Consider the following 25,940-nt stretch of genomic DNA (forward strand, 5'->3'; position numbering starts at 1 on the left):
CTTACAACGACACTGCAAAGGATTATTATAGCCAGTATAAAATGAAAGGCAACTAAACCACAGAAAAGCTGGTGACTTCCTTGAGATTGTAGTATAGGTGACTGTCAAAGCTAGGATCAGATTTCAAGTTTCCTGTCTTTCCCCTAGAATTCTTTTTCTCAATGCATACACCTAAGTTTTCTACAATCACTGATTACCTTATACATAAGCGCCTGTGGTCACAGAAGCACCTTTCCCTGTCCCCCTCCACTCTTACCCAACAAGCAACTCTCTGCTCTCCCCTTATGAGGACCAAATAGACCCAAACAAAAGAAGAAAATGTTCCTGGTATCATAAAAACACTAAGCAAATATTTTCATAAACTATTGCCTGTATTGTTTAAGGTCTATGTACTCATTGCCCTTTGATTTCATATCCTTCTGGGCTACTTAAGTTTTTGTGGGCTAACTGGAAATCAAATCGTCATGAATAATGCAGTATTTACGGAATGATTCTTTTTCAGCTCTTGACTTTTGTACCAAAACATCTTTGTATATTGGAAATACTCACACTTTCATGTAAAGGAAAAGATATTAATAATGACACAATTTTAAAAAGTTAAGCTATCATTAGGGGCCGCATATAATATGATTGCACTAAAAAAAAAAATCTACGGGTAAACATGGAACAACATACTAATACCACAGCTAATCTCAAGTATAAATGGAAAATTCCAGTCATCAGGGTCCAAGCCAGAAGCCTCAGCCCCTCACCACTAGAAATGTATAAAGAGGCTTTCATATCTACAGAGTCTTCGAAGCATGAACTCTGGCAGGGCTCCAGTAACATAGGCAGCACCATGTAAAAACCAGATGCGCATGCATGTGAATCATTTCCTGGTTCCTCCCCTTCTCCCGACCTCTAAATGCCAGTGGAAGGCTACTCCTCCACCCTCTTCCTATTTATATTGTCTTCCTAGGTGATCTCATCTGGTTTCAGGGCTTTAAATAACATATATATTGATAAATCTAAGCTCTGTTTTGATCTTGCCCGCAAACTCTAGATTTCTTCATCTCTGTTTCAGTAACAGACATCTCAAACTTATGTGTTCAAAATAGAACTCTTTACTTCTTTCTTACATCTCCCTTCCTCCAACCTGATCCTTCTTCAGTCTTCTCCATTTGAGTAAATGGTACCACCCAGTGATACCATCCCAAAATCTAGACTTCATCAATTGCTCCCAAATTCATTTTATTTAAATAACATACAGAATATACACAGTACACACAGTACTTACTACCAGGCCCAGTCCTAAATGTGTGTGTGTATATATACATACACTCACACACATTATGGAAGTCCTATATCCACTCAGTTCTAAGATCTGTCATGACAACTTATAATTCTAGATTTTATTAATTAAAGGATATTATGCTTCAGTCATACTCCTGTAGCATTCTTTCTCTCTGCGTATAATACACACACACACATATATATATACACACACACGAAATTACTGATCTTTGACTGTTTCTTTGATCAAAAAATTGTAATTTCACCGGTTTGAACTATATATGCTTATATGCACGCACACGCGCGCACACACACACACACACAAATATACAACCTAGTGCAGCAAGAAAAACAAAATTATCTGATTATTAAACTGAGGTTCTCTTAGTAAAAAATAATTGAGCCAGCATACTTAAAACATCTAGGCCAAACTAAACAATGGAATATAAAATACTAGGACTAAAGTTCAGTTTCAGTTAAGCATGTGTAAAAATTCACTTGGGTTGAATACTGAACACAGTTCTCATGCTGCCTGTGCCCTGTGGGGAAAGCCAGAGAAACCCCATCAGATTGCAGTTCTGGGTCTCCCTGACAGCCCTTACAGTCAGTATTTTTAAAAATTTTCTCCACTTTGATTTGTTAGATCATTCCCCTGATTTTTTAAGATATAAGCACTGGAAGGGGTGATATTCAAAATAAAAAACCACTCAGGTGGCCGGAGGCAGATGATTGGCGTGGCCATCTTGGCTTCTACTAGTGGGAACAAATGGCCCAGGACAAGGACAAGGACTCAGAGAAACCTCTGGTATGTGGAATTTGAAAATGATTTCAGCCACACGGAAATACTTCTCTAGCCTGAGACCCTAATTTTTAAAAAAAGCTATGATCTCAGATCTCTTTGACATAATTTCAGGCCTACTTCACAGTTAGATAACCATTGAAGTAATCCTTCATACTCAGGATTTCATGAATTAAAAAAAATGCAGGTCAAAATACTAGGTTTTTTGTTTGTTTTTAATTCAACACATAAAATTAGCTTTGAAAAAGTCATTTATGGATTCCTTAAGTTAGTTTTTTGTATTTCTTTTAAGAAGGAACTCAGTACATGTTTGCTGTATTAATAAGAGAACAAATAACTCACATTCCCTTTCATAAGAATTTGAGAAAGTGTCAAACAAAAACTGTGCATCACTGCTATTTAGTTACTCAATTGTTTGTAATAACTCTTTGTGATTACTCTGTAATGTGTTAAAGCTAAAAATATTTTGTAAGTTTAAAAATTCATGAAGTATCATGAGTTTCCCAACCATTTGGCTTAAATATTATGCTAATTTTCCTTAGTTTGTACTATTACCTGTAAAGTCTGATACTATCAATTGAAAATAGTAAGTTTCATAAAACTTGTTGTTGTTAGTTACCACTGAACTGATTTCAACTCATGGCGACCCCATACGTGTCAAGTAGAACTGCTCCATAGGGTTTTCAAGGCTGTGACCTTTTGGAAGCAGATCATCAGGCCTGTCTTCTGTGGTGCCTCTGGATGGGTTCAAACTGCCAACCTTTCAGCTAAAACTTACTACTTATTAGTATGTTTTTAATTTAATAAGTTCCACTATAAAACTTACCACTTGTTAATATGTTTTTAATTGAATAAGTTCTACTATAAAACTTATCACTTATTAATATGCTTTTACTTTAGTAAGTTCCACCATACTCATTTTTAAATTATTGAACATTAATCCTTTTTAAAATTCCAATTTTCTAATTTTTATTTTTTTTTAAAAAAAAAGACCACATAATTTATGAAAACTAAAATTACACATTCTGTTTAAAAGGAGCATCAATAGAGCAGGATATATCAAGCATGTTTTTATTAACTATTTAATATTTCCTTTCCAAATATATAAATTTTCAAGTTATTTGTAAATTGCTCATAAATAATTGATTAGATTCTAGGTTTAGGACTTAGTGTATTTTGTATTTGTTAGCTGTTCTTCAAGTTCACCTGTGCTCCAAAGATACCCTAGCACTGAAAAAACCTACACAAAGTGCTAACAAAAGACAAATACCCAAGAAAACGTAACAAACTACCCGAGACAATAGATGTCATGGTTTGAATTATGTGCCCCCCAAAATGTATATATCAATTTCACTGGGCCACAATTTCTAGAATTGTGTGGTTGTCCTCCATTTTGTGATTGTAATTTTATGTTAAAGAGGATTAGGGTGGGATTGTAACAGCACCCTTACCCCGGTCACATCCCTGATCCAATGTAAAGGGAGTTTCCTTGGGGTGTGGCCAGCACCACCTTTTATCTCTCAAGAGATAAAAGGAAAGGGAAGCAAGCAGAGAATGCGGGGACCTCATACCACCAAGAAAGCAGTGCCAGGAGCAGAGTGTGTCCTTTGGACCCAGGGTCCCTGAGCAAAGAAGCTCCTAGTCGGGGGTAACATTGATGAGAAGGCTGACAGAGAGAGCTTTCCCTGGAGCTGACACCCTAAATTTGGACTTTTAGCCTACTTTGCCGTAAGGAAATAAATTTCTCTTTGTTAAAACCATCCACTTGTGGTATTTCTGTTATAGCAGCACTAGATAACTAAGACAATGGATAAACACAGAACACTAGGGAAGACCTGGTTTTGCACAACGAGACAAGGATTTGTCTGTGGGATAGTTACATTTACTCTACGGTTTATCTTGTTTCCAACCACTTAAATAATTAATTTACTAATTTCCCTCGGCAGGGTAAGTGTACTGAAAATAAATGTGTTTTTGTATGTTTACAGCATATATGGACTACCGTTTTTATTCAGAGAGATTAGATTGGTCTGTATGGAACGTGTAAACTGAAGAACAATTTGGAAAATGAAGAAAGTTGCTAACAACTCATGACAGCTAATTTATATCAGCTACTATATATGACAACATTAACTTCCAAGCAGAAAAACCATAAATCAGGAATTAAATGATATATTTTGTAAGTATCCTTGATTGGAAATGGGAGGTGGAAAGGAAATACGAGTTTATTACAAATAGCTCTTTGACCCAAGATTTCTCTAGGGTATTAGCAATCTCAAGAAGGATAATGGTTTTCAAAGTATTACTGGCAAACAACTGTTATAAAATAAGGTAATTACCCTATTGAAATTGTCAATCATTTAAAAAATTTTTACATAATGGTTATAATGGGTACAGTAAAATATGGAAATTGAACACATACTTATTAATTTTTATGTACTTAGTATGTGATTTTTATGAATGCAAATTTCATTTTTAATTTATTACAGACAAAATGGAATAGACAATAAAAAGAAAAAAATTGAGACTGTACATCTGGTGTACATTATTAATACTTTTTTTTGTCTTTCCACATTCTTTAAAGAAAACACAGAAAGAAAAAAAAAAAAGGAAAAACTGCATAGTACTTATTATGTACCAGTCACTGTTTTAAACACCTACCAAAACCAAAACCAAACCCAAACCCATTGCTATCAGTCAATTCCAACTCATAGCAACCCTCTAGGACAGAGTAGAATTGCCCCAAAGGGTTTCCAAGGAGCAGCTGGCGGATTCAAACTGCTGACCTTTTAGTTAGCAGCCAAACTCTTAAACGCTGTGCCACCCAGGAAACAAATACACTACAAAAACAAACAAACAAAAAGAACTAAAAAAATTTTAAAAACCCTAAATACTCTAGAACTGAAAAATACCGTAACTGAAAGTAATAAATTAATCAATGGGTTAAGTGACAGACTAGATATAGCCAAAGAAAGAATAAGGAAAATGAAATATTTGTCAAAAGAAAATATCCGAAATGAAGAACAAAGAGACTAAAGGATAAAAAACACTGAAAAATCAACATGGGTAGGAACAGCAAAAGCTCTAACATGCCTGTAATTGTGGTCCAATTAAGAAAGGTGAGAGAGAATGGGGCAGAAGAAATATTAAAAGAGATGATTAATATGAAGTTTCTAAAATTGTTGAAAGACATCAAGATCCACATCCAAGCAACCATACAAATTCTAGGTGGGATAAATGCAAGGAAAATCACACCGAAGCAATCGTAGTAAAACTACTGAAAGTAAAAGATGGAAAGAAAATATTACAGTCAGAGAAAAAGGACAAATTGCATTTAAAAGACTGTCAGCTGACATATCAACAAAAACAATGGAAGTTATAAGATAATGGATAATAACTTAAAGTGGGAAAAGACATCTACTAATCTAGAATTTTATTCCAAGAGAAAGTCCACTTTAGAAATAAAGACATTTCAGACAAAAGAAAAAGAACTGAACTAAGTTATCACCGCATTAAAGGAAATCCTATATGTAATATCAGAGATGCAGGAAGAAATGAAGAGTATATATAAATGTATAAAACAATAATAATAATTCTTGTGGAATTTAAACTATATAAGATAAAATATGTAATAACAATATATATTCAAGAGCAGTACAAAAGTACTTAAAGCATTCTAAGGTTCTCAAACTCTCCAAAAAGAGATAAAAGTACTATTCTGCATTACGCTTTGATTATGTCAAAGATGCATACTTAATAGTAACCAGTGGAACAATGAAAATTAATGTGAAAATAATAAGTTAATGGCAAGGGGCAACGTGATGACAAAAACACTCAATCCAAAAGAAGGGAAGTAGAGAAAAAGAAATATAGAACAGGCAGTACAAATAGAATGTACATATTAAAATGGCATATTTAAACCCAAATATATCACTAATTACATTAAATACACCCACTCCTCACTTATCAACATGTTAAGTTCCAAAGACCAGGTCATTATGTGAAAATTGGCATTATGAGAAAACGGAAGATAATCACATCTGGTTGCAAAATGGAGGATGACTACATCATTACAAAACTGCCAAATTTCATCATTACATAATGGTCGATGACATCATTACAAAACTACCAAACCACTGAGAATCATGGCCCAGCAAAATTGACACATAACCTTAACCATCATAGCCGGTGTGACAGTAACCTTGAAACCTGGTGTTCATTACTGTTAGATGTACATTGTCAACATGCAAAATAGTCAGATAGTAGATTTTTTACTCTTGTTGTACATGTGAAATGTCAGATAATGAGATAGTTGATAAAAGAGGTATAGGTGTATAAAGGAACTAAATATTCCACTGAAAAGACAAATATAAACTGAATGATAAAAAAGTTTACCTGTCTGCTGCTTGAAAGAGACACATCTAAAATATAAACACATAGAAAATTAAAAATTAAGAGAATGGAAAATTGTAAGCCATGTGAACACTGATAGAAATCTGGCTGTACAGATTTTAGTATTAGTCAAAGTAGAATTGAAGGAAAAAAGGATTAATTGAGAGAAAAAGGGACGTTTTATTATACTAAAGGTTTCAAGTTACCAGGAAGATATAAAAATTTTGAATTTATATCTAACTCAGTAATTCTCAACCTTTTATTCCATTATCACCCTGCCTCTCCTAACATGCCTTTTTCTCCCCTAATCACAGCCCTCCTTTCCCCAACGAAATTTGAAATTTTAATATCATAGACATAGTGTATATCTGTTTATGTGTGGGACTCTGGAGCACCACTACCATTTAAAGTTTAAGTGTTTTATTTGTTCCTTAATAACCAATTTTTGCTCCCACTGTGAATGCATGAATTAACAGTATAGAATCAAAATACTAGTTTGAATTATATCAAATTGCTAATATTCAACAATTTAGACCTATAATATGTCAGTCTTATATTGCTCAACACACTATGTGAAGTAAAAGATGACAGAACTAAAAGGAGGAAGACAAACTCACAGTCACATGGGAATTTTTAACATACCTCTTTCAGTAATTGATAGAGGCGGACAAAAATCAGTAAAGATACAAAAGATCTGAAGAACACAATTAAGGAATTATCTAATTGATATACAGGCAGTCCCTGGGTTACGAATGTCTGACTTACAGGCAGGTTACACTTGCCCTTTAATGTTATGTGAATTTGCCCTCACTTTGGAACAATTGAACCAATCTCTACACTCAACAAATGCGTCATCACAATCACCTTCACTTGCTGCACGTGTAGCTTTTAAATCATTGAAAAGGCTTCAAGCCTTTTCCTGCACTAAAGTAAGGCTAAATAAGAACTGTATGCACCTGTCCCGACTTACCTACAAATTCGACTTAAAGACACAATTAGGAAAGGGTCTCATTTGTAACCCAGGGACTGCGTGTATATAGAGCACTGTATCTAACAAGTGTAGAGTACACATTCATTTCAACTGCGTGTGAAACATTTAGAAAAGTCAGCCATATGTTGGGTCATAAAACAAGCTCAACAAATTTTGAACATCTAAATCGTATACAGTATGATCTATGACTGAAGTAGAATTATACACCTTCTTCTCACTTTTTGGCTATCTCTTTATCTGACATTTTGCATTTACAACAATAGTAAAAAATCTGTTATCTAATTTGTGCATTAACAACATATGTTTGGCAGTAATGAACACTGAGTTGTGAGGCAAGAGTATCACTGGCTGTGATGATTAAGGTTATGTATCAACTTGGCTGGGTCATGATTCTCAGTGCTTTGGCAGTTATGTACTGGTGTAATTTGGCAGTTATGTAAAGATGTAGTCATCCTCCATTTTGTGATCTGATGTCATCATCATCCTCCATTTTTGCATAATGCCAATTTTGCATAATGACCCAGTCTTTGGAACCTAACCATGTTGATAAGTGAGGAGAGTGTGTACTAGGAAACAATGACAAAAAGATAATTATAAAATCCCCACATGTATGAAAATAAATGAACTACTAAATAATCTATATATTAAAAAACAAATTATAATTGAAATTATTTTGAACTAACTAATGGAATGATATTAGAAAAACTAAATTCTAAAACTTATAGATTGCAGCAGAAACTGAAAGGAAAATTTATAGTTTTAAATATATCGGTTTAAAATGAAGAAAGCCTGCAAATTAATGAACCAAACTAATATCTTAAGCAAATAGTAAAATAAAACCTCAGCAAATAAACCCAAAGAAACGAAAAAAGAAAAATATTATTACACATGCATACATACTGAGTGTTTACAAAACCAGAATTTGTTTATTTGAAAGGTCTAATAAAATTGATAACCACCCCAGCAAAACTGATTAAGGAAAAGAAAGAAGAAGAAGAAAGAAAAAGAGAAAAGGCTCAAATAACTAATAACAAGAATAAAAAGGGAGATAAATATTAAAATATTATGACGGTATATTATGAACAACTTTATGCTAATAAATTCTAAAATTTAGGCAAAATAGATAAAACCTAGGAAAACATAAATTACCAAAACTGACCAAAAAAAAAAAAAAAAATGCAGAAAATCTGAATAGCCTATAAAAATTACTGGAATTAAAACTGTGATTAAAAACTTGCCCACAAAATATTCCACGCCCAGATGGATTTATTTGTGAATTCTACCAACTCTTCCAGAAAACTTCAAAAAGGGTACTATTTTCTAACTAACTGCAGAGGTTAGTAGACTCTGATAAGCACATTACCTGAAAGAATAATTTTAGGCCAATCTTTTTCATTAATATTGTTTCAAAATCCTAAAAATTATTAGAAATCTAGAAACAGGGTAATACAAGATTTTAAAAAAAAGTACAGTATGTCCTGACCAAGTTGGGTTTATTCCTGGATTTCAAGTTTGATATGATATTCCAAAATTAATCATCATATTATTAGAATAATAGAGAAAAATCATATGAAAAAATCAGAAAGAGCATTTGATAAATTTTCATTAAATGATAAAACTTTTAAACATTATAGAGAATATCATACTTAATGGTGGATGTTGAAAGGATTCCCTCAGATTAAAAACAAGACAATGTCCCCTACTATCATCCTTTTAACACTTTGCTGAAAATCCTAGCCAGTACAATAAGACAAAAAAGTTATCAGTATTGAAAAAGAAGAAACTACCAATATTATTGAACAGTATGCTTACTTACCTAGAAAATCAAAAGAATTCACAGATAAATTATTAGAATTCGTAAGTGAGTTTAGCAAAGTTGCTGATAACAAACTGATATACAAAAGAGTTTTCCTATGTATGAGTAGCAAAAAGTTAAAATTAAAGTAGAAGAGATACCATTTAAAATAGTATCAAAATACTAAATGCCAAGTAAGAAATCTAGCAAAAAGTGTGTAAAATGACCACTTAGAAAACTAGAAGATATTACTGAGTGGAATTAATGAAGATCTAAATAAAGGGAGGAACATATTAACTTCATGGATTGGAAGACTCCAAAAAGATATCAATCTTCCCAAAATGGTCTATATCTAAAATGTTTGTATTTCTTTGTTGTTGGTGGTGGTGGGGGGAATCTTAAGCTAATTCTAAAATTTATATGGAAATGCATAGAACCAAGAATGGCCAAGATGATCTTCAAAAAGAAGAACAAATCAGGAGATTTTACCAACGGGAGAAAATATTTACAACATACATAACAATCAAGGTATCTGCGAGGTGTGGAACTCTCTTGCAGTAAACAATTTGGCCTTTGGTCCTGATGCCTAAGAGCTGGACCACACCTGAGGCCAATGAGTGGGGGCTGGCCAGACTAAGAGAGACCACCTGGGGGCCTGATGGTAACTAAGCCTCAGAAGGCATGATGTAATCTATCATGGCCAGATGGTGAGGCCAATAAAAGTCTTTGAAGAAGGAGGCTCAGTTGGGCTTTCTGGATGGTGAAAGCGAATATCTGCTCTGCTCTGGGGACATGGAAGCTCTGTGCCAAGACTCCTCCTGGAATTCACCCTATGTTTTTGTATCCTTTATTCTGCTAGATTAAAGACAGCCCTTTCCCTAGAGTTTATTAGTCATTCCATCAGATTATCTAGACCTAAGAAACATAGAAGGGGCTGGTACCCACTGACCTAGTCGCTGGAGAATGGCAATGAGAGAGAAAAAGGGGCCAGTACCCGCTCACTTAACCCTGAGTAAATTGGTGATGAGACAGAAGGGGTTGGTACCCAGTCACCTAGTCCTGGGTAAATGGGTATGAGAGAGAAAAGGCTGTGCTGGCAGCAGGGGTCTGAACTGACCAGAGAAGGGAAGCCGAGATTTCCACAGGACGCAGATGGCATGTGGAGTAGGATTTATTATCCACCATATATTTAACATCAGAGGTGGATGATCTTAGCCTCGTTGGCCTGATTTGATACAACTGGGGATGAGGATAGGATTTGCTTGAGGGGTCTTGACTTTGCAGTATCAAAAATATATAAAGAATCCTACAAATCAATATACAAAAAACTTGATTAGATAATTAACAAAGAGGACATTTACATGGCTGGTAAACACGTGGAAAGGTACTCAAACTCAATAGTAATTAAGGAAATGCAAATTAAAACCACAGTAAGCTACCACTACACACCTACCAGAATTGCTAAGATGTAAGAGTTAATGAGTAAGTAGAGCAGTTGAATACTGAACTATTATATATTGTTGGTGGGAGTGTAAATTATTTTAACTCCTTTGAGAAATTTTGAATTTTCTACTAAAACTGAACATAAATTTAAAAGTAAGTGTCCCAGCAACTTTATTCCTAAGTATATACTCAACAGAAAATCATGTACATGTGATCAAAAGACAGGTACAAGAATACTCAGTTCAGTGTTATTACCATATTTTTATGTGAATAGCACATACCTTCTACGTTGGTTTGCCAACTCTACCCTCCTCCTGTGAGATATTTTCATAAGTTCCACTATGCCAATTTTTTTTTACATGTTGCTGTAACAAAAAATTAGCTTATTCACGAAAATACCTTGTGAGGGGGAGGGCGTGGTTGGCAAACAAATGTGGAAGGCATGCATTATTTGCATAAAAATACAGTAATAATATTAAAAAATAAATACAACCCAAACTTTCTGCTGCAGTAAAATGGGTAAATAAATTATTTTGTATTCAGGTAATGAAACGCAACAATGAAAATGATCAAAATACACTTGAATTCAACCATCTAATGAAATCTCAAGATATAATGTTGAGTGAAAAAATGCAGGAGGGTATGATGGACTTTCTGAGGTGCCAAGAATGTAATATTATTCTGTTTTTTTTGACTAGGATAATGGTTACACAGAGGTTCACGTCTGATAAGTCATTGAGTTGTACATTTATGTTACTTATTTTTCTGCTCTGTACTATAGTTCAATACAGAAAGTTAAAAATAAATTATTTTTCTCTTAAATGCCTAAGCACCGAACAGCGCTGTACTCAGAACAGAAAGAAATAATTTTTAAAACTTCTTAGCAAATACCAGCTGATGCACTCACATGATGTGTACTATCTTCCATACTGTTCTAAACACTTTACAAATAAAACTCATTCGATATTCTCAACAATCTTATGATGCAGATATTATAAACACCACCATCTGATAAATAAGGAGAGTGAGGCCCAGAAAGATTAAGTAACTTGGTCAGGTCACACAGCTAATAACTGAACGATATAGAATAGTGCCAGATTCTACACTATACTGCCTCTTAGAGCAAAACTCCTGGAGTTTGAAGGGTCAGATTCATCCATTGTGAATACATTTAAAATGAAACAATATTGTTCCTCTATATACTTGAGGGAGGCCTGGTGGTACAGTGGTTAAGAGTTTGGCTGCCACACCCATGTTCACTGCAGCACTGTTCACGATAGCAAAAAGATGGAAACAACCTAGGTGCCCATCAACAGACAAATGGATAAACAAACCATGGTATACTCACAAGATGGAATACTATGCAAAGATAAAGAACAACGATGAATTCGTGAAACATCTTATAACATAGAGGAATCTGGAAGGCATTATGCTGAGTGAATTTAGTCACAGAAGGACAAGTATTGTATAAGACCACTATTATAAGAACTCAAGAAAAGTTTTAAACACAGAAGAAAACATTCTTCGATGGTTACGAGAGTGAGGAGAGAGGGAGAGGGTTATTCACTAACTAGACAGCAGATAAGAATTATCTTAGGTGAAGGGAAGGACAGCACTCACTACAGGGCAAGTCAGCACAACTGGACTAAACCAAAGCTAAGAAGTTTCCTGAATACAACCAAACACTTCGAGGGACAGAGTAGCAGGGGCAGAGTTCTGGGGACCATGCTTTCAGGGGGACATCTAGGTCAACTATCATAACAAAGCTTATTAAGAAAATGTTCTGCATCCTACTTTGGTGAGTGGCATCTGGGGCCTTAAAAGCTAGCGAGCGGCCATCTAAAATGCATCAATTTGTCCCAACCCACCTGGAGTAAAGGAGAATGAAGAACACCAAAGACAAAAGGAAAGTATTAGCCCAAGAGACAGAAAGGGCTACATAAACTGGAGACTACATCAGCCTGAGACCAGAAGAACTAGATGGTGCCCGGCTACCACCAATGACCGCCCTAACAGGGAACACAGCAGAGAGTCCCTGATGGAGCAGGAGAAAAGTGGGGTGCAGAACTCAAACTACTAGTAAAAACAACAGACTTAATGGTCTGATGGAGACTGGAAGAACCCCAGAAAGCATGGCCCCTAGACTCTCTGTCAACCCAGCACTAAAACCATTCCCAAGGCTAACTCTTCAGACAAAGATTAGACTGGACTGTGGGGCATAAAATGATACTCATCAAGAGTGTGCTTCTTAGCTCAAGTAGATACATGAGACTAAATGGGCAGCTCCTGCCTGAAGGTTAGGTGAGGAGGCAGAGAGGATCAGGAACTGGTTGAATGGACACAGGAAATCAGGGGTGGAAAAGAAGAGAATGTGCTGTCACAGTATAGGGAGAGCAATTAGGGTCACATAACAATGTATGTATAAATTTTTGTATGGAAACTAACTTGAATTGTAAACCTTCACTTAAATTATAACAATAAAAAAAAAAAAAAGAGTTTGGCTGCTAACCAAAAGGTCAGCAGTTTGAATCCACTAGCTGCTCCTTGGAAACCCTATGGGGCAGTTCTACTTTGCCCCATAGGGTCGCTATAAGTCAGAATCGACTTGATGCAACAGCAAAGGTTTTATTTACTTGAATGTAAAAGATATATATATATATTTGAACACAAATATATTGAGTAGATTGCTTTTTACCACTTTTATAACAGATATTTTTGTTTTGTGTAAATTTTTAAAAAAATTTTAACTCATGATCACAATGATTAAAGATGGATTTTAAACATAACTCATTTGCAACATAGAAAAACAATTAAAAATCATCATTAGAAAAGCTGGGGTTGAATCCTAATTCTATTAGTTATAATTTCTCGGACTCTCAATTTCCTTGTCTTTAAAGTGGGAATAACCAATCCTAACCTAACAGAAGGTTCTGAGAATAAAGGGGCGTTGCATTGTTGTTATGAACTAACTGAGCTCCTAATTAGGTATAAAAGCCAGTCCATTTGCAAACTAAGTAAATCCTAGAAGTCTTGGACCTAAAAATATATCACTTTCAATTTACATGTTAGAGACTTGAAAGCCAAAAATGTTCAATAACTTGCCCAAAATACCACTCTCAGTAAGACTAGCTTCGAGAACTTGAACTCAGGGCTTTAGGTTACAGTGTTCAGTGTTCCTTGAAAAAAGTTTGATACTCATTTTTTTTCTTTCTGTTTTCCCTTTCTCACTCCACATAAAATACTCAAACTGAATTTCTAAAAATTATATATTATTGCTTAATAATATATATATTATATAACTCAATAAACGTATTTATTTCATTTTGAAAGATTCACAACTAATGGAGACTATATTTTTAAATAGCCTATGTTCTCCAAATCACTGTTGTTTAGATATGTATACTGTGTAAAAAGGTTTTGTATGTACTTGTCTACAAGTTCGAGAAGGGCTTTGTTCTCGTGCTCTCTCTTGCACCCATACATGGACACTTGGGGGCAACATAGTCAATGAAAGAGATGACAGTATTTCTCAATTATTTTATTTGTAAGCCACTGAATTATTTTTATAATGTTTAATGGTTTTTCAATGACTAAAACATACTTAGAAAAGTTTAGAATGTTGCTTCTGGCCATTCAAAACTGCTATCACACAAATTCCTAACAATTTTATGTTTATCCCTTTTGTTTTATTTTAACTCAAAGACTCTTCTCCACTCCAGAGTAACATAGGTCTGGAAAAATAGAAAATAAAAATTACTCAGTAAGTAAAATGACTAATGCTTACATTTTCCAAATAAAACTAAAAACAAATTAAAATTAAATGTTAGTTGAATTGAAAAAGCAGGAACACTTGTCTTAAAGACGTGGAAATAAACTATATTTCTATCACATAGAAAACAACTTTTTTTCTAAGATTTAATGACCTTTTCTAAATCAAGGCATTCTTTAGACCTCTATATTACTGCAGCATCTCCTTTTATGAGAATGCTTTCCACACTTTTGGAATGACTGAGTTCTTTCATCTGACTGGATACAGCTGGCAAGTGCCATAATGAGAAAGGGAAATGAAAGTTTTTCTTCCCCCCTCCTGAAAAACCATGACATGTATAAATCATATTCAAATTGAAAAAGCATTGGTTGCTAGTATTACTCCACCAACTACACGTCTTAATATAAAGGACGTTTTCTACCATCTTTTGAATAAATGATATCGAGTATATTTTTATTTTTTTAAAGTTCTATCAATAATATGTGGTTTCCTAAAACACTAAGGAGCCCTGGTGGCACAGTGGTTGAAAGTGATCAAAAGGTCCAGAGTACGAAACCACCAGTGGCTCCGTGTAAGAAAGATGTGGCAGTCTGCTAGAATCGAAATTTACAGCCTTGGAAACCCTTTGGGGTCGCTCTGAGTCAAATTGACTTGAGGGGAGTGGGTATGGGTTCCTTAAAACACTAGTTGCATAAATATATATTTTGCATATTTAATTAATTTGAAAAATTAGACCAAACCAATTCTGAAACAAAGTTTAGTTAAAGTGTGCAATAAAATATTGCATTTAGTTTGTGGAGAAAGATCCCAAATGGTTGGGCATGCAAGAAACCAATAAGCTGCTTTAGCACACATCAGAGCTGGAAGGAACTCTGAGCTCAACTAAGCCCTTCATTTTATACGTGTGGAAACTGGTGCCCAGAGGGATGATTGACTCAAAGTTACTCAGGCAGGAGTGATGAACCATCTATGTCCTTATTTCCAGGACTTTTGTTTCCAGGCCACACTGTGCTCTCTAGCAGTGTGAATGGCACGTGGGAGAAACTCAGTAAGGCTCAAAGGAACAAGCTAATGAAGGAATCAAAAAACTTTAGAACTCTTTCTTCTTTTACCTTCTATATTTTTCTCTCAAAATATTACAAGATAACAAATAAATGTCAGTATTTTTTCCATTATAAATGTAATAAGTTTACAAAGGGTAGAAGACAAATAATTCTAAAGTGTATACATGAAAAGAAATCTTGTTCCTACCCCATACTCCAAGTTCTCCTCCCAGAGGCATCCATTGTTAAGTTTCTTGTGTATATTTCCAGAAATTTTCTATTAGTGTGTGTGAATGTATGTATGTATTTATATGAATGCTACTATAGCATATCTTTTTTAAAAACTTAATACAGGTTGAAAATCATTCCAGATTTGTGCATGTAGATCTACCTCATTCTTTTAAACGACTATGTGGTATTCTATTTTATTTATTTAAAATAATGTATTTAATAATTCACCAACTACTGGGTTCAGGCAGTTTCTGATTATTTTTATATTACAAACTATGCTAAAATAAACATATATGTCTTTACACTATGATTTGCTAAGGTCAAAGAGTATGTAAATTATTGACTACTTGGTAGCATTAGATATCAAGATTTGACCAACTCAGGCACATGGGAGCCTACTCATATCTACCTACATCTGGACCCATGGAAACATACACCCATATCAGACTAACCCTGGTCTCCTATCTCCTATCAAGGAAAAAGGAGATTCTTAGAGCTCAAAACTCTTAAATATCCTTCAATATATTAAGTATTGTATAAACTCTTTTCTTGAATAGAATCCTCTTCTTGTGTGTATAAAACAGTGGGCTATTTATGAAGATTTTTATCTTATAGAAAGGAAACTTTTTGTATTTATTATTCATATGTTAATTATGACAATGTAAAACACAGGGGGTATATATAAGAAAAAAAATCTGAACAGCAATTTTGATGAAACATTTTATGTGAGTTCACCAACCACCAGAAAGCAAAAACGAAAACGAACCTGACCTTGTTTTTTCAAAAAGGAAAATTCCTCAAAATCTCATTACCAAACTTTATTTTTTCCATCTTCTCCTTACAAATACCAGAAAGAAAGGTAGAAAGGAATAAAGTAGGAAAGAGAGAGAGAGAGGGAGGGAAGGAAGAAAGGGAAGGAAGGAAAGGAAGGAACTTTGTAGGACAAACTTTCTTTACTGGTATATTGACTATTTTTGTATTTCTATACTATATGCAAATAAATCTATAAAATATTTATGAAAGGATTTAAAATTTCAAAATATTGAGGTATTTATATAGCAATATAACTAAGAATTATATATTGTTTAATAGATATCCATGCTTTTTTGTGTCATATCATTTTTAGAAATACAAACACTGCCCCTTATTCTCCATACTTGAGCTGTTATAAACCCTCACTCAGAGGAGATGGTAGCTGGAATGCTCTGGACCACATAGGACCCCATCAGTCTCCGGATTAGAGCAAATGAATTGCATCAAATCCTACTGCAAGGGTGAGGTAAGGCTTTGCTACCTGGGTGAAGTCTCAGTGCAGATACTAAATGGATGATCTAAAAAACATTTTCCTCTCAGAATCCCCAATTTAGCTACCAACATGTTTTCAATTATTTTCCAAAGAAACCAGAGTTAGACTTGAGGATATATTCAGTAAAATAATATAGAAAATCTAGGACAGTGATTGGCACTTAGGAAAAAGACATCTGCTCTGTAGTCTTGAAGTACCCAGTTACAATGAACACAAAACATTTCCCTTTACTCAAAGAATGCTACAGCCCTGAGATTGCACATCAACCCATTGTGAGAGAACTGGGGCAAGACTGGGGGACCTTCCCAGGGGAGTGATAGTCTTTCTGGGGAGAAATTCTCCAAAATCCAAGACCTTGCTTTGTTTCTGTTTTTTCTTGGCAATGGGAAAATTTTTGGTTTAAATTATGTAAATTTGTGTGATGCAGCAAAGGCAAACTATAAAGAGAAGTAGTGGATATAGGGATGGGAGAGGTGGGAGAATAAAAACAAATGCATGCTAAGAATTCTATATTAATCTTATAAGGGTAAATTACAAAATTTGGAAAGGAAACAGGCATCCTAGAAGTATTCCAATGGCCTCATTTTAAAGATGAAGAAATAGAGCTCTCCAAAGTTTAAGAAATTTTCTTTAATTCCAACAGGTAATTTCTAGAAGTCCTGAGCCACTATTCGAGGTTTCTGATGCTCAGGGCATTTCCCATGAAACCATATTGTGTCAATGCTCAAGCCCATCACAGCTTGTGAACATTTCTTGCTTCCGCCAAATGGCTGCTGGGACCTGGGGCTGCTGTCCAAGCTCTCTAAGAACTCTTGCGTTAACTCCTAGGGGTTCTAAGCTCAAATGATGAAGAAGAAGATGCCAGTGCACTGATTTAATTAGCCATCTCAGTCCTGTAAGTAGTTTAATTGACCTATGGGAAAACTTAGGCTGTCTTTAACATTATATTTTTTTAAGAACACCATTACAAATATATTATTTCAAAATAACTACAATATCTTCAACTGATCATCACCATCATCATAAATATCTATAAAGATATAAGATTAAGTTTTGTTCTTGAATTCTAAGGTTACATAAGGTCACCTCTTCTATGTAGTCTTCCTTCATCATCATCTCCCTTCCAAATTTCTCCTTCTTTTGTTCTTCCATTACTCTGCATAGACTACTCCTTTGTTCATATGTCTTTCTACCAGAATGTAAGCTGCTTGAAGGTGGGAATCATATCTTACCTATCTTTTTATTCATACCTCAACAGACACAACCTTTGACTGTAGAAAGCATGCAGTAATATTTTTATGAATAAAAATTTGACACTTTCATGTTTATATACAAATGGTGTTTTAAAAAAAAAAACCCTCAAATTGATAATCAGAATACTAGACAAAGTTGTATCTAAAAAGGATATTAGAAATAACCCAATAGAACCAATTCCTTTTACAGATGAAGAAACTGAGGTCAACAGTAAATGGGTGGCTCAAAGTCATCCAGCTAGTCAGCATCTGAATGATGCTGCTGACCCTGGTTCTCATCTCTGTCTGCTGCCTTTTTTAGTACACACAACACAATCAATCTCTAAATAGAAATTAGCTCACTTGGATACCTACATGATTCTTGGGAAAGTAGAAAAGTATAAACACCTTGATTATACACTAGAACTTTGACACATTTCGTGTTCTGCATTCAAATCACTAACAATGCCTGAAACATGGTAGGTATTGAATCAATTTTGGTTTGTACATGCCCTTTTCCCTTCTCCCATCCCCCCTAAAAGTATCCACATAAACTGCATTAAATACTGCCAATTTATCAAGTAAGCATCACCCTCTTTCCTCAGCCATGTGCCTCAGCTGTTTGGACTCCTCTTTGGATACATGAGCTGAATCCATACAAAGGTGAATTCTTTGGATAAGAATTTCTGTATATAGTTACCTGCCTCAGCGATGCGAGTTAAACTACTTAGAATACCTGTTAGCTTCTACGTTTAGATGTCTTAAATTCTGCTCTGATACTTAATTTGGACAGTTCTCTTTAATATAAGGAATCCCTTCTAGTCTTGCTTGGATTAGTTCACCACTTAATAAATTCCTTCCAACACTATGTTCTGTGAGTCAACAAGCAGCTTCCCCTGTGATTTGAGCCCGGCTAACAACAAATTAGACTTTGGAAGATTAATTACCAGGCAGAGGTATTTTCCAGGTGGCACATTCCCACTCTGAGGAAACTTGGTCATTTTACATTCGCATCTGTTTGCAGTAAGACGTTCTTTGGCTGAAATAACACGCGTTAAAGTTTGGAATGCCCTCCTCTGTACCACTCATGTGTTGATTTCTAGATTATATTTCAGACTGGACTAACCCCAAAAATATGTTTCGAAGACAGCTGAAAATGTTATGTTTGAAATTTATTTAACATCTACACTATATGAAGAGTAGTAAAATATCAAACATTTTAACTAAGTATTTATGGAGAACCGACAATGGGTAGCTTTATGCTGAATGTCATGGAGAGCATTAAAAGATGCAATGGGTGTAATTATTTTCCCTAAGTTTATGTCTGTCCCTGACACAACTTGGATTTTTCCATCCTTGCCCTAAGTAACTTGATTAAAAAAAAAAAGTTTCTCCCAGCTATTTTGCAGACATATAATCACTACTGGTTTTGTCTCCTGTTGTTCAATTAAGTGAGTATATTCTGAAATCAGAGAGCTTATAAGTATCATGTAAAAGCTGTTATAAAAAGGATACAGGTTTTAGAGTTGCAACTACAGTAGGTCCTCGGGTTATGAATCTGATTTACAGACAACTTGTACTTGCCCTTTAATGTCGTGTAAATTTGCCCTCACTTTGAAATGACTGAACCGACCCCTACTTGCAACAAATTCTTCATCACAATCACCTTCACTTGCTGCACATGCAGCTTTCAAATAACTGAAATGGCTGGGAGACTCTTCTTGCGATGAAGTAAGGCTAGATCAGAACTGTATGCACCTGTTCCAACTTACCTACAAATTCGACTTAAAGACAGAAATGGATCTTGTTGGTAACCCAGGGACTGCCTGTAGTTAATTTTGGGCTTCTCCTTGAGAGAAAAAGCAACTTCATTTTACTAGAGAAGATGTCAGTCAACATGCAACTACTGACACCCGTCTTTGTCTCACCAGCCAGTAATAAAAGATAAAGCAGAGGAAATGGAGGAGCTGTGGTTATGCATTTACAACACACAAAGTCCTTGTTTTCCCACTAGGCGCTGCAGAAAAGCAATTGTCCATTCACAGCACAGCCTCTGCATTTTAGAGCTAATATTTTTGCAGTTCCTAACTTGGTACGTTACAGTCTTACACAGTTAATTTTATTAACCCTTTGAAATGTACTATATGTTTGATACCTTGCTTAATATCCCTGCTAACCTGATTCGGTTTTAAAAGATTTCTGATTATCGATCTTGAGAAGTGAAACTGTAAAAAAACATCAAGTAAGAAATTTTGGAAACAGAATAATGGTTTCAAATAATCCTTATTTGCGATTGTATAACTTTGAGAAGGGGAAATTCATGTTAACCATGTATCACTTGAATTGCTTTTACAAAAATTGGTTCTTTGGATAAGAAAGATTTTTAGCAAGAATCCCCCTCAATACACAATAATAAGTTGCCAACGTTAGCCCTGGCTCAACTGCCCTGCTTCCTTCAGCACTTAGTGTGTTACTGTAAATGAATGCATATGCTTCCTTTCCTGTGCAATGAGGTTTACTCTGACACTCCATAGTCACGCAGGCTAGAGCACAGGAAGAACAGAATCTATAGATCATTAATTAGCCCTCAGGCCCCATCACTTAAACCCCTAACTAAATATCTTACTCTGCATTCAAGTGTTATAGAAAAGATAATTAGAAAATTTACAGTGGTAAGAAAGAGGCTTTTATTTTCCTTCAAAAAAAAAAAAAGATATAAATTACTGGTCATATAACTCAGTACCTGCATCTCCTGTTGACTTCTAAATTCTAAATTTTTTTTTTTAATGAAATAAGATGATAAAAAGATGATAAACTGAATATATTTTTTCTGACACACTTTCTAGAGATTGGTCCATCTTCAATCTCATTACCAGCTTCTCCCCCTCTTTCTACTAATTTTTTTTCCTTTTGAAGTTTGATATCAACCAACATGACAAGCTCAAAAAAAAAAAAAAGGGGTATTTTTCATCTCTTTTCCATAACCTTCCTCAATCCCTTTACCAACATATTTTCTATCCTCTACCACCAAAAATAAAAAATGACTCAACTCTAAGATTTACATTAGAGAAGAAATATTGCATTCAAAATAAAATAAATAAATTTAAAAAGGCTTGCTTAGTCGGGGCTCAAAGTACATTGAGAATCCCGGAGTCTCTCATTACACCCGCTGGAATGAAACCCTGTTGCCTTCAAACAGTTAATTCAGGGTAAGTGATAATGTTTAGTCAGGTCGCGTAGAAAAAGGAAGGAAATTCAAAAGCTAGTTGCTATAGTAACAATCACAGGCAAAAAAAAAAATATATATATATGTACAGGTTCATTTTAAATAAAAATCCTGCCATCTCTCCGTGATTCCACTCTCTCAAGAAAAATTAGCTTGCCGCTTAAATTTGTTGTACATACCTCAACCATTAAACAAGACATTTAACCATAGTGGCAGTTCTGTGACCTTTGAATGCCGTGAAATCTCTGAACGGGGCCGCTTGTTCATGAAGACTTGTGCTGCAGAATCCAGCAACTTCATCCAGGATTAGGAATATAATTAAGTCCAAAAAAAAAGAATAAAAAGAAAGAAACACAAGAGCCCACAGAGAGATCGAGAAAGAAGGAAAGGTAGAAAGATTCTCTCTGGGTGAGTACACCACTTTTTTCCCAGGCAAGGGCTGGGACCAAGCCGAGCCTACTGCAGTGCCCAGACCTTCTGAGTGGCTCCGGGAGCAGGCAGCCGGCCTGCGAGGCTGGGGCGCGCTGTCAGTTGCCAGAGGCAAGGAAAAGCAGAGACCAATCGGCTTCAACTTTGGCAGCTTACTGTAGTGGAGCCTTTTCTGTTTATGCTTCCTCATTTCAGGAGTGACGTCAAAGGATTTAGTTTTTCCTCTGCATGTGCTATTAATTTTAAAGTACTGTACTATGGGAAGAATGTGTGCCTGTGGTTAGCCTGGGCACCCCACTCTCTGGAGAACCCAAGAAACATTTTCTATATTCAGGAATACACTAAAAAAATTTAAAATACCTTGCAGTTGGGTGTATTAAAAAAAAAAGAAGTCATAAAACAAACAGAAAACTGTGAACTAAATAATACCAGCAAGATTTATATTCTTTGCATATGTGAGTGTATACGTACATGTGCCCACTTCACAGCTGTTGCTTATTTTTGAGCTAAATTAATTTCCCTGACCTAACACTGAGTTGTTAGTTAATCTTTATGGCCATGGTTGCAGACTTGTGCAAATGAGCTGGTGAACAATATTATGTGTGGTGGAAAATAGAAATCACATATCAGTTTATGCAGCTGGTCCCTGCTTCCCTGACTTTCCTCCAGTTTATGTAGTGAAGTCCAGGATTTTCCATGCTAGGGAGATCCCTCCTGCAACTTCCCACAGGGAGTCATTCAAGAAGCAGGGGCACAGCAATGCCTTGCAGGCATGCCTGTGGTATCAGCGTATCCTCTCTCCCAAAGTACATGAAGGTACACTTATTTAGAGATACTTCCTCATCCAGGGCCCCCAAATTATCCCTGTTTCTCTTCGCACTCTGGAAAATCTCCGTGGTGGCCATCTGTTGTTTCTGTCTCCCCCATACTATCCCCACCTCCTGGATTCTGCTAACAACATCTTATTTTCTTTTGGGAAATTTCCTTCCTTTACCTATGGATCACATAGTCTCCTCCCCCAACCCCCCAACTATAGAGGAGCATGTGACCCAGGATGACCAATTGGATTTCTCCATTGCTCTGGACACAGAAAATGTTTTAGAGGTAGGAACAACACTCAAGAAAGGCCAGAGTTCTTTTTCAAGGATTAATATTGACTCTTTGAGAAAGAAGGCATTTATATCTCTAATCTAGAGATTAAGAAAGACTGTAGTTGTTGTGGATCATCTTTGGTGTTGAAGACAGAGTGGTGAATAAAACAGCATCTGCTCTCATGGAGTTTACATGCTGGAGACAGGGAAAGACAAGCAGCAAAAAGAAGTAAATATATAATCTCAGATGATAATAAAGGCTTTGAAATAAAGAAGGGTAAGTGAACAGAGTAATGTTTGTGTGCCTGCTATTTTAGGTAGGATAGTTAAGGAAGCACTCTGATAAAGTAACTTTGAGCAGAGGCTTGAATGAAGTGAAGAAGCAGGTCATAGGTTTCTTTGAGTTCTAAGCAGAGGAAACAGTAAAAAGGTATGTTCATACTTGGTATGTTCAAGGAGTAAAAAGAGAAATAGGGTGACTGGAAGATAATGACCCTAGAGAAAAAATGAGTTCAGAGGTATGTCTGGGACAAGATGAGGAAGTATCCTGTAGGCCATGTAAAATATTTGGACTCTATTCTAGGTTGACTCATATTCTAAGTTGGGAAACCTATCAGAGGGTTTTGAGTTGAGGAATGCCTGTGATCTGACTTAAATTGTAAAATAATTTCTCTGACTGTTGTGTGGAAAATAGACTCTAGGGAGCAAGGGTAGAAGCAAGGACAGCAATAATGAAGGCACTGTGATAATGGCTTGAATTTGGGTGCAATCAGTGGAGGAAGTGAAAGGCCCAGGTTTTGGATATGTGTGTATTTGTAGATATAGTTGTCAGGATTTGAAGTTGTGAGATGTGAGAGAAAGAGGAATGAAGAATAATTTCAAGGTTCCCGGCTTGAGGAAACTAGAACAGACTTAATCATTTACTGAGATGGTAAAGACTTGGAGAAGAACCTGGTATTGGGTATTATAAAGAGTGGTCTGGACCGTCATTCAACAACGACGAAGACTTATTCATTGCTCACTCTGCACCAGACACTGTTCTGTATGTTGGAGACAAAGCAATGGGTGGGGGGAAAAAAAACACAACAGAAATCCTTGCCCTCATGAACTTACGTTCTTAAGAGCAGAGACAGACCATAAAAGTAAATTAAAAAAATATTAGGATATTCAATGGTGATAATATTTTGGAGGAAAAAAGGATTACTGGTCATAGAGGGCTTGCAAATTTAAGTAAAGTATCCAGGGGAGGTATCACTGGAAAGATGACATTTGAGCACAAACTTGAAGAAGGGGAAGAGCATTACAGGTAGAGCGAATACTGAATATCCAGCACAAAAGCTATGAGGTAGGAGCATGGCTGGTAGGTAGTAGGAGATGACAAAGGATCTAGAGAAGCAGATCTTGTAGGGCTTTCTAGATCATTATAAGGACTGTGATTTTTAATCAGCGAAAAGGAGTTTTAAGCAGAGGAATGAAGTGATCTGATTTCCACTTTAATTAGATCAATCTGGTCTCTGTGTGGAGGTCTGGGTGGAACCAAGGACACTAATAAAAGAATGCTTGAAGATAGATATCTTAGGCATTAGTGAGCTGAAATGGACTGCGATTGGCCATTTTGAATTGGACCATCATATGGTTTACTATCACAGGGATGAAAAATTGAAGAGGAATAGTGTCACATGCATTATCAAAAAGAACATTTCAAGATCTATTCTGAAGTACAACACTGTCAGTGATAGGATAATATGCATATGCCTACAAGGAATACCAGTTAATATGACCATTTATTCAAATGTATGCACCAACCAACAGTGTCAAAGATGAAGAAATTGAAGATTTTTACCAACTTCTGCAGTCTGAAATTGATCACACATGCAATTAAGATACATTGACAATTACTGGAGATTGGAATGTGAAAGTTGTAAACAAAAAAGAAGGATCAGTATTTAGAAAATATGGCCTTGGTGATAGAAACCATGCCAGAGACCTCATGACAGAATTTTGCAAGACCAATGAACTATTCATTGGAAATAACCTTTTTTTCGACAACATAAATGGCAACTATACACGTGGACGTCGCCAGATGCAATACACAGGAATCAAATCAACTACATCTGTGGAAACAGACCATGGAGAAGCTCAATATCATCAGTCAGAACAAGGCCAGGGGCTGACTGTGGAACAGACCATTAATTGCTCATATGCAAGTTCAAGCTGTAGCTGAAGAAAATTAAAACAAGTCCACGAAAGCCAAAGTATGACCTTGAGTATATCCCACCTGAATTTAGAGACCATCTTAGGATATATTCGATGCATTGAACACTAATGACAGAAGTCCAGACTATTTGTGGGATGACATCAAGGACATAATACCTAAAGAAAACAATAGGTCGTTAGAAAGAAAGAAAAGACCAAAATGGATGTCAGAAGAGACTCTGAAACTCATTCTTGAAAGTAGAGGAGCTAAAGCAAATGGAAGAGATGATGAAGTAAAACAGCTGAACAGAAGATTTCAAAGCATGGCTCAAGAAGACAAAGTGAAGTATTATAATGACGTGCAAAGATCTAGAGTTAGAAAAACAAAAGGGAAGAACATGCTCAGCATTTCTCAAGTTAAAAGAATTGAAGAAAAAATTCAAGCCTTGAGTTGCAATACTGAAGGATTCTATGGGCAAAATACTGAACAACAAAGGAAACATCAAAAGAAGATGGAAGGAATACAGAGTCACTGCACCAAAAAGAACTGGTTGACATTCAACCATTTCAGGAGGTAGCATATGATCAAGAACTGATAATATTGAAGGAAGAAGTCCAAGCCGTACTGAAGGCATTGGTGAAAAAAACAAGCCTCCAGGAATTGACAGAATACCATTTGAGATGTTTCAACAAATGGGTGCAATGCTGGAAGCACTCACTTGTTT

General features: G+C 35.6%; 1 protein-coding gene across 1 annotated transcript in view; it reads right to left on the minus strand.

The window, feature by feature from the left end:
• Window positions 1–22,086, minus strand: part of PDE7B (phosphodiesterase 7B) — a 375,050-nt gene extending 352,964 nt beyond the window's left edge. Inside the window, exon 1 of the mRNA XM_004368891.2 lies at window positions 21,679–22,086. Within this exon, the coding sequence (XP_004368948.1) occupies window positions 21,679–21,699 (21 nt within the window). The 5' untranslated portion in view covers window positions 21,700–22,086. The remainder of the gene's footprint in view (window positions 1–21,678) is intronic.
• Between the last annotated feature and the right edge of the window lie 3,854 nt (window positions 22,087–25,940).

This window comes from Trichechus manatus, unplaced genomic scaffold (genome assembly GCF_000243295.1).
Source record: "Trichechus manatus latirostris isolate Lorelei unplaced genomic scaffold, TriManLat1.0 scaffold00002, whole genome shotgun sequence".
Classification (NCBI taxonomy): Eukaryota; Metazoa; Chordata; class Mammalia; order Sirenia; family Trichechidae; genus Trichechus; species Trichechus manatus.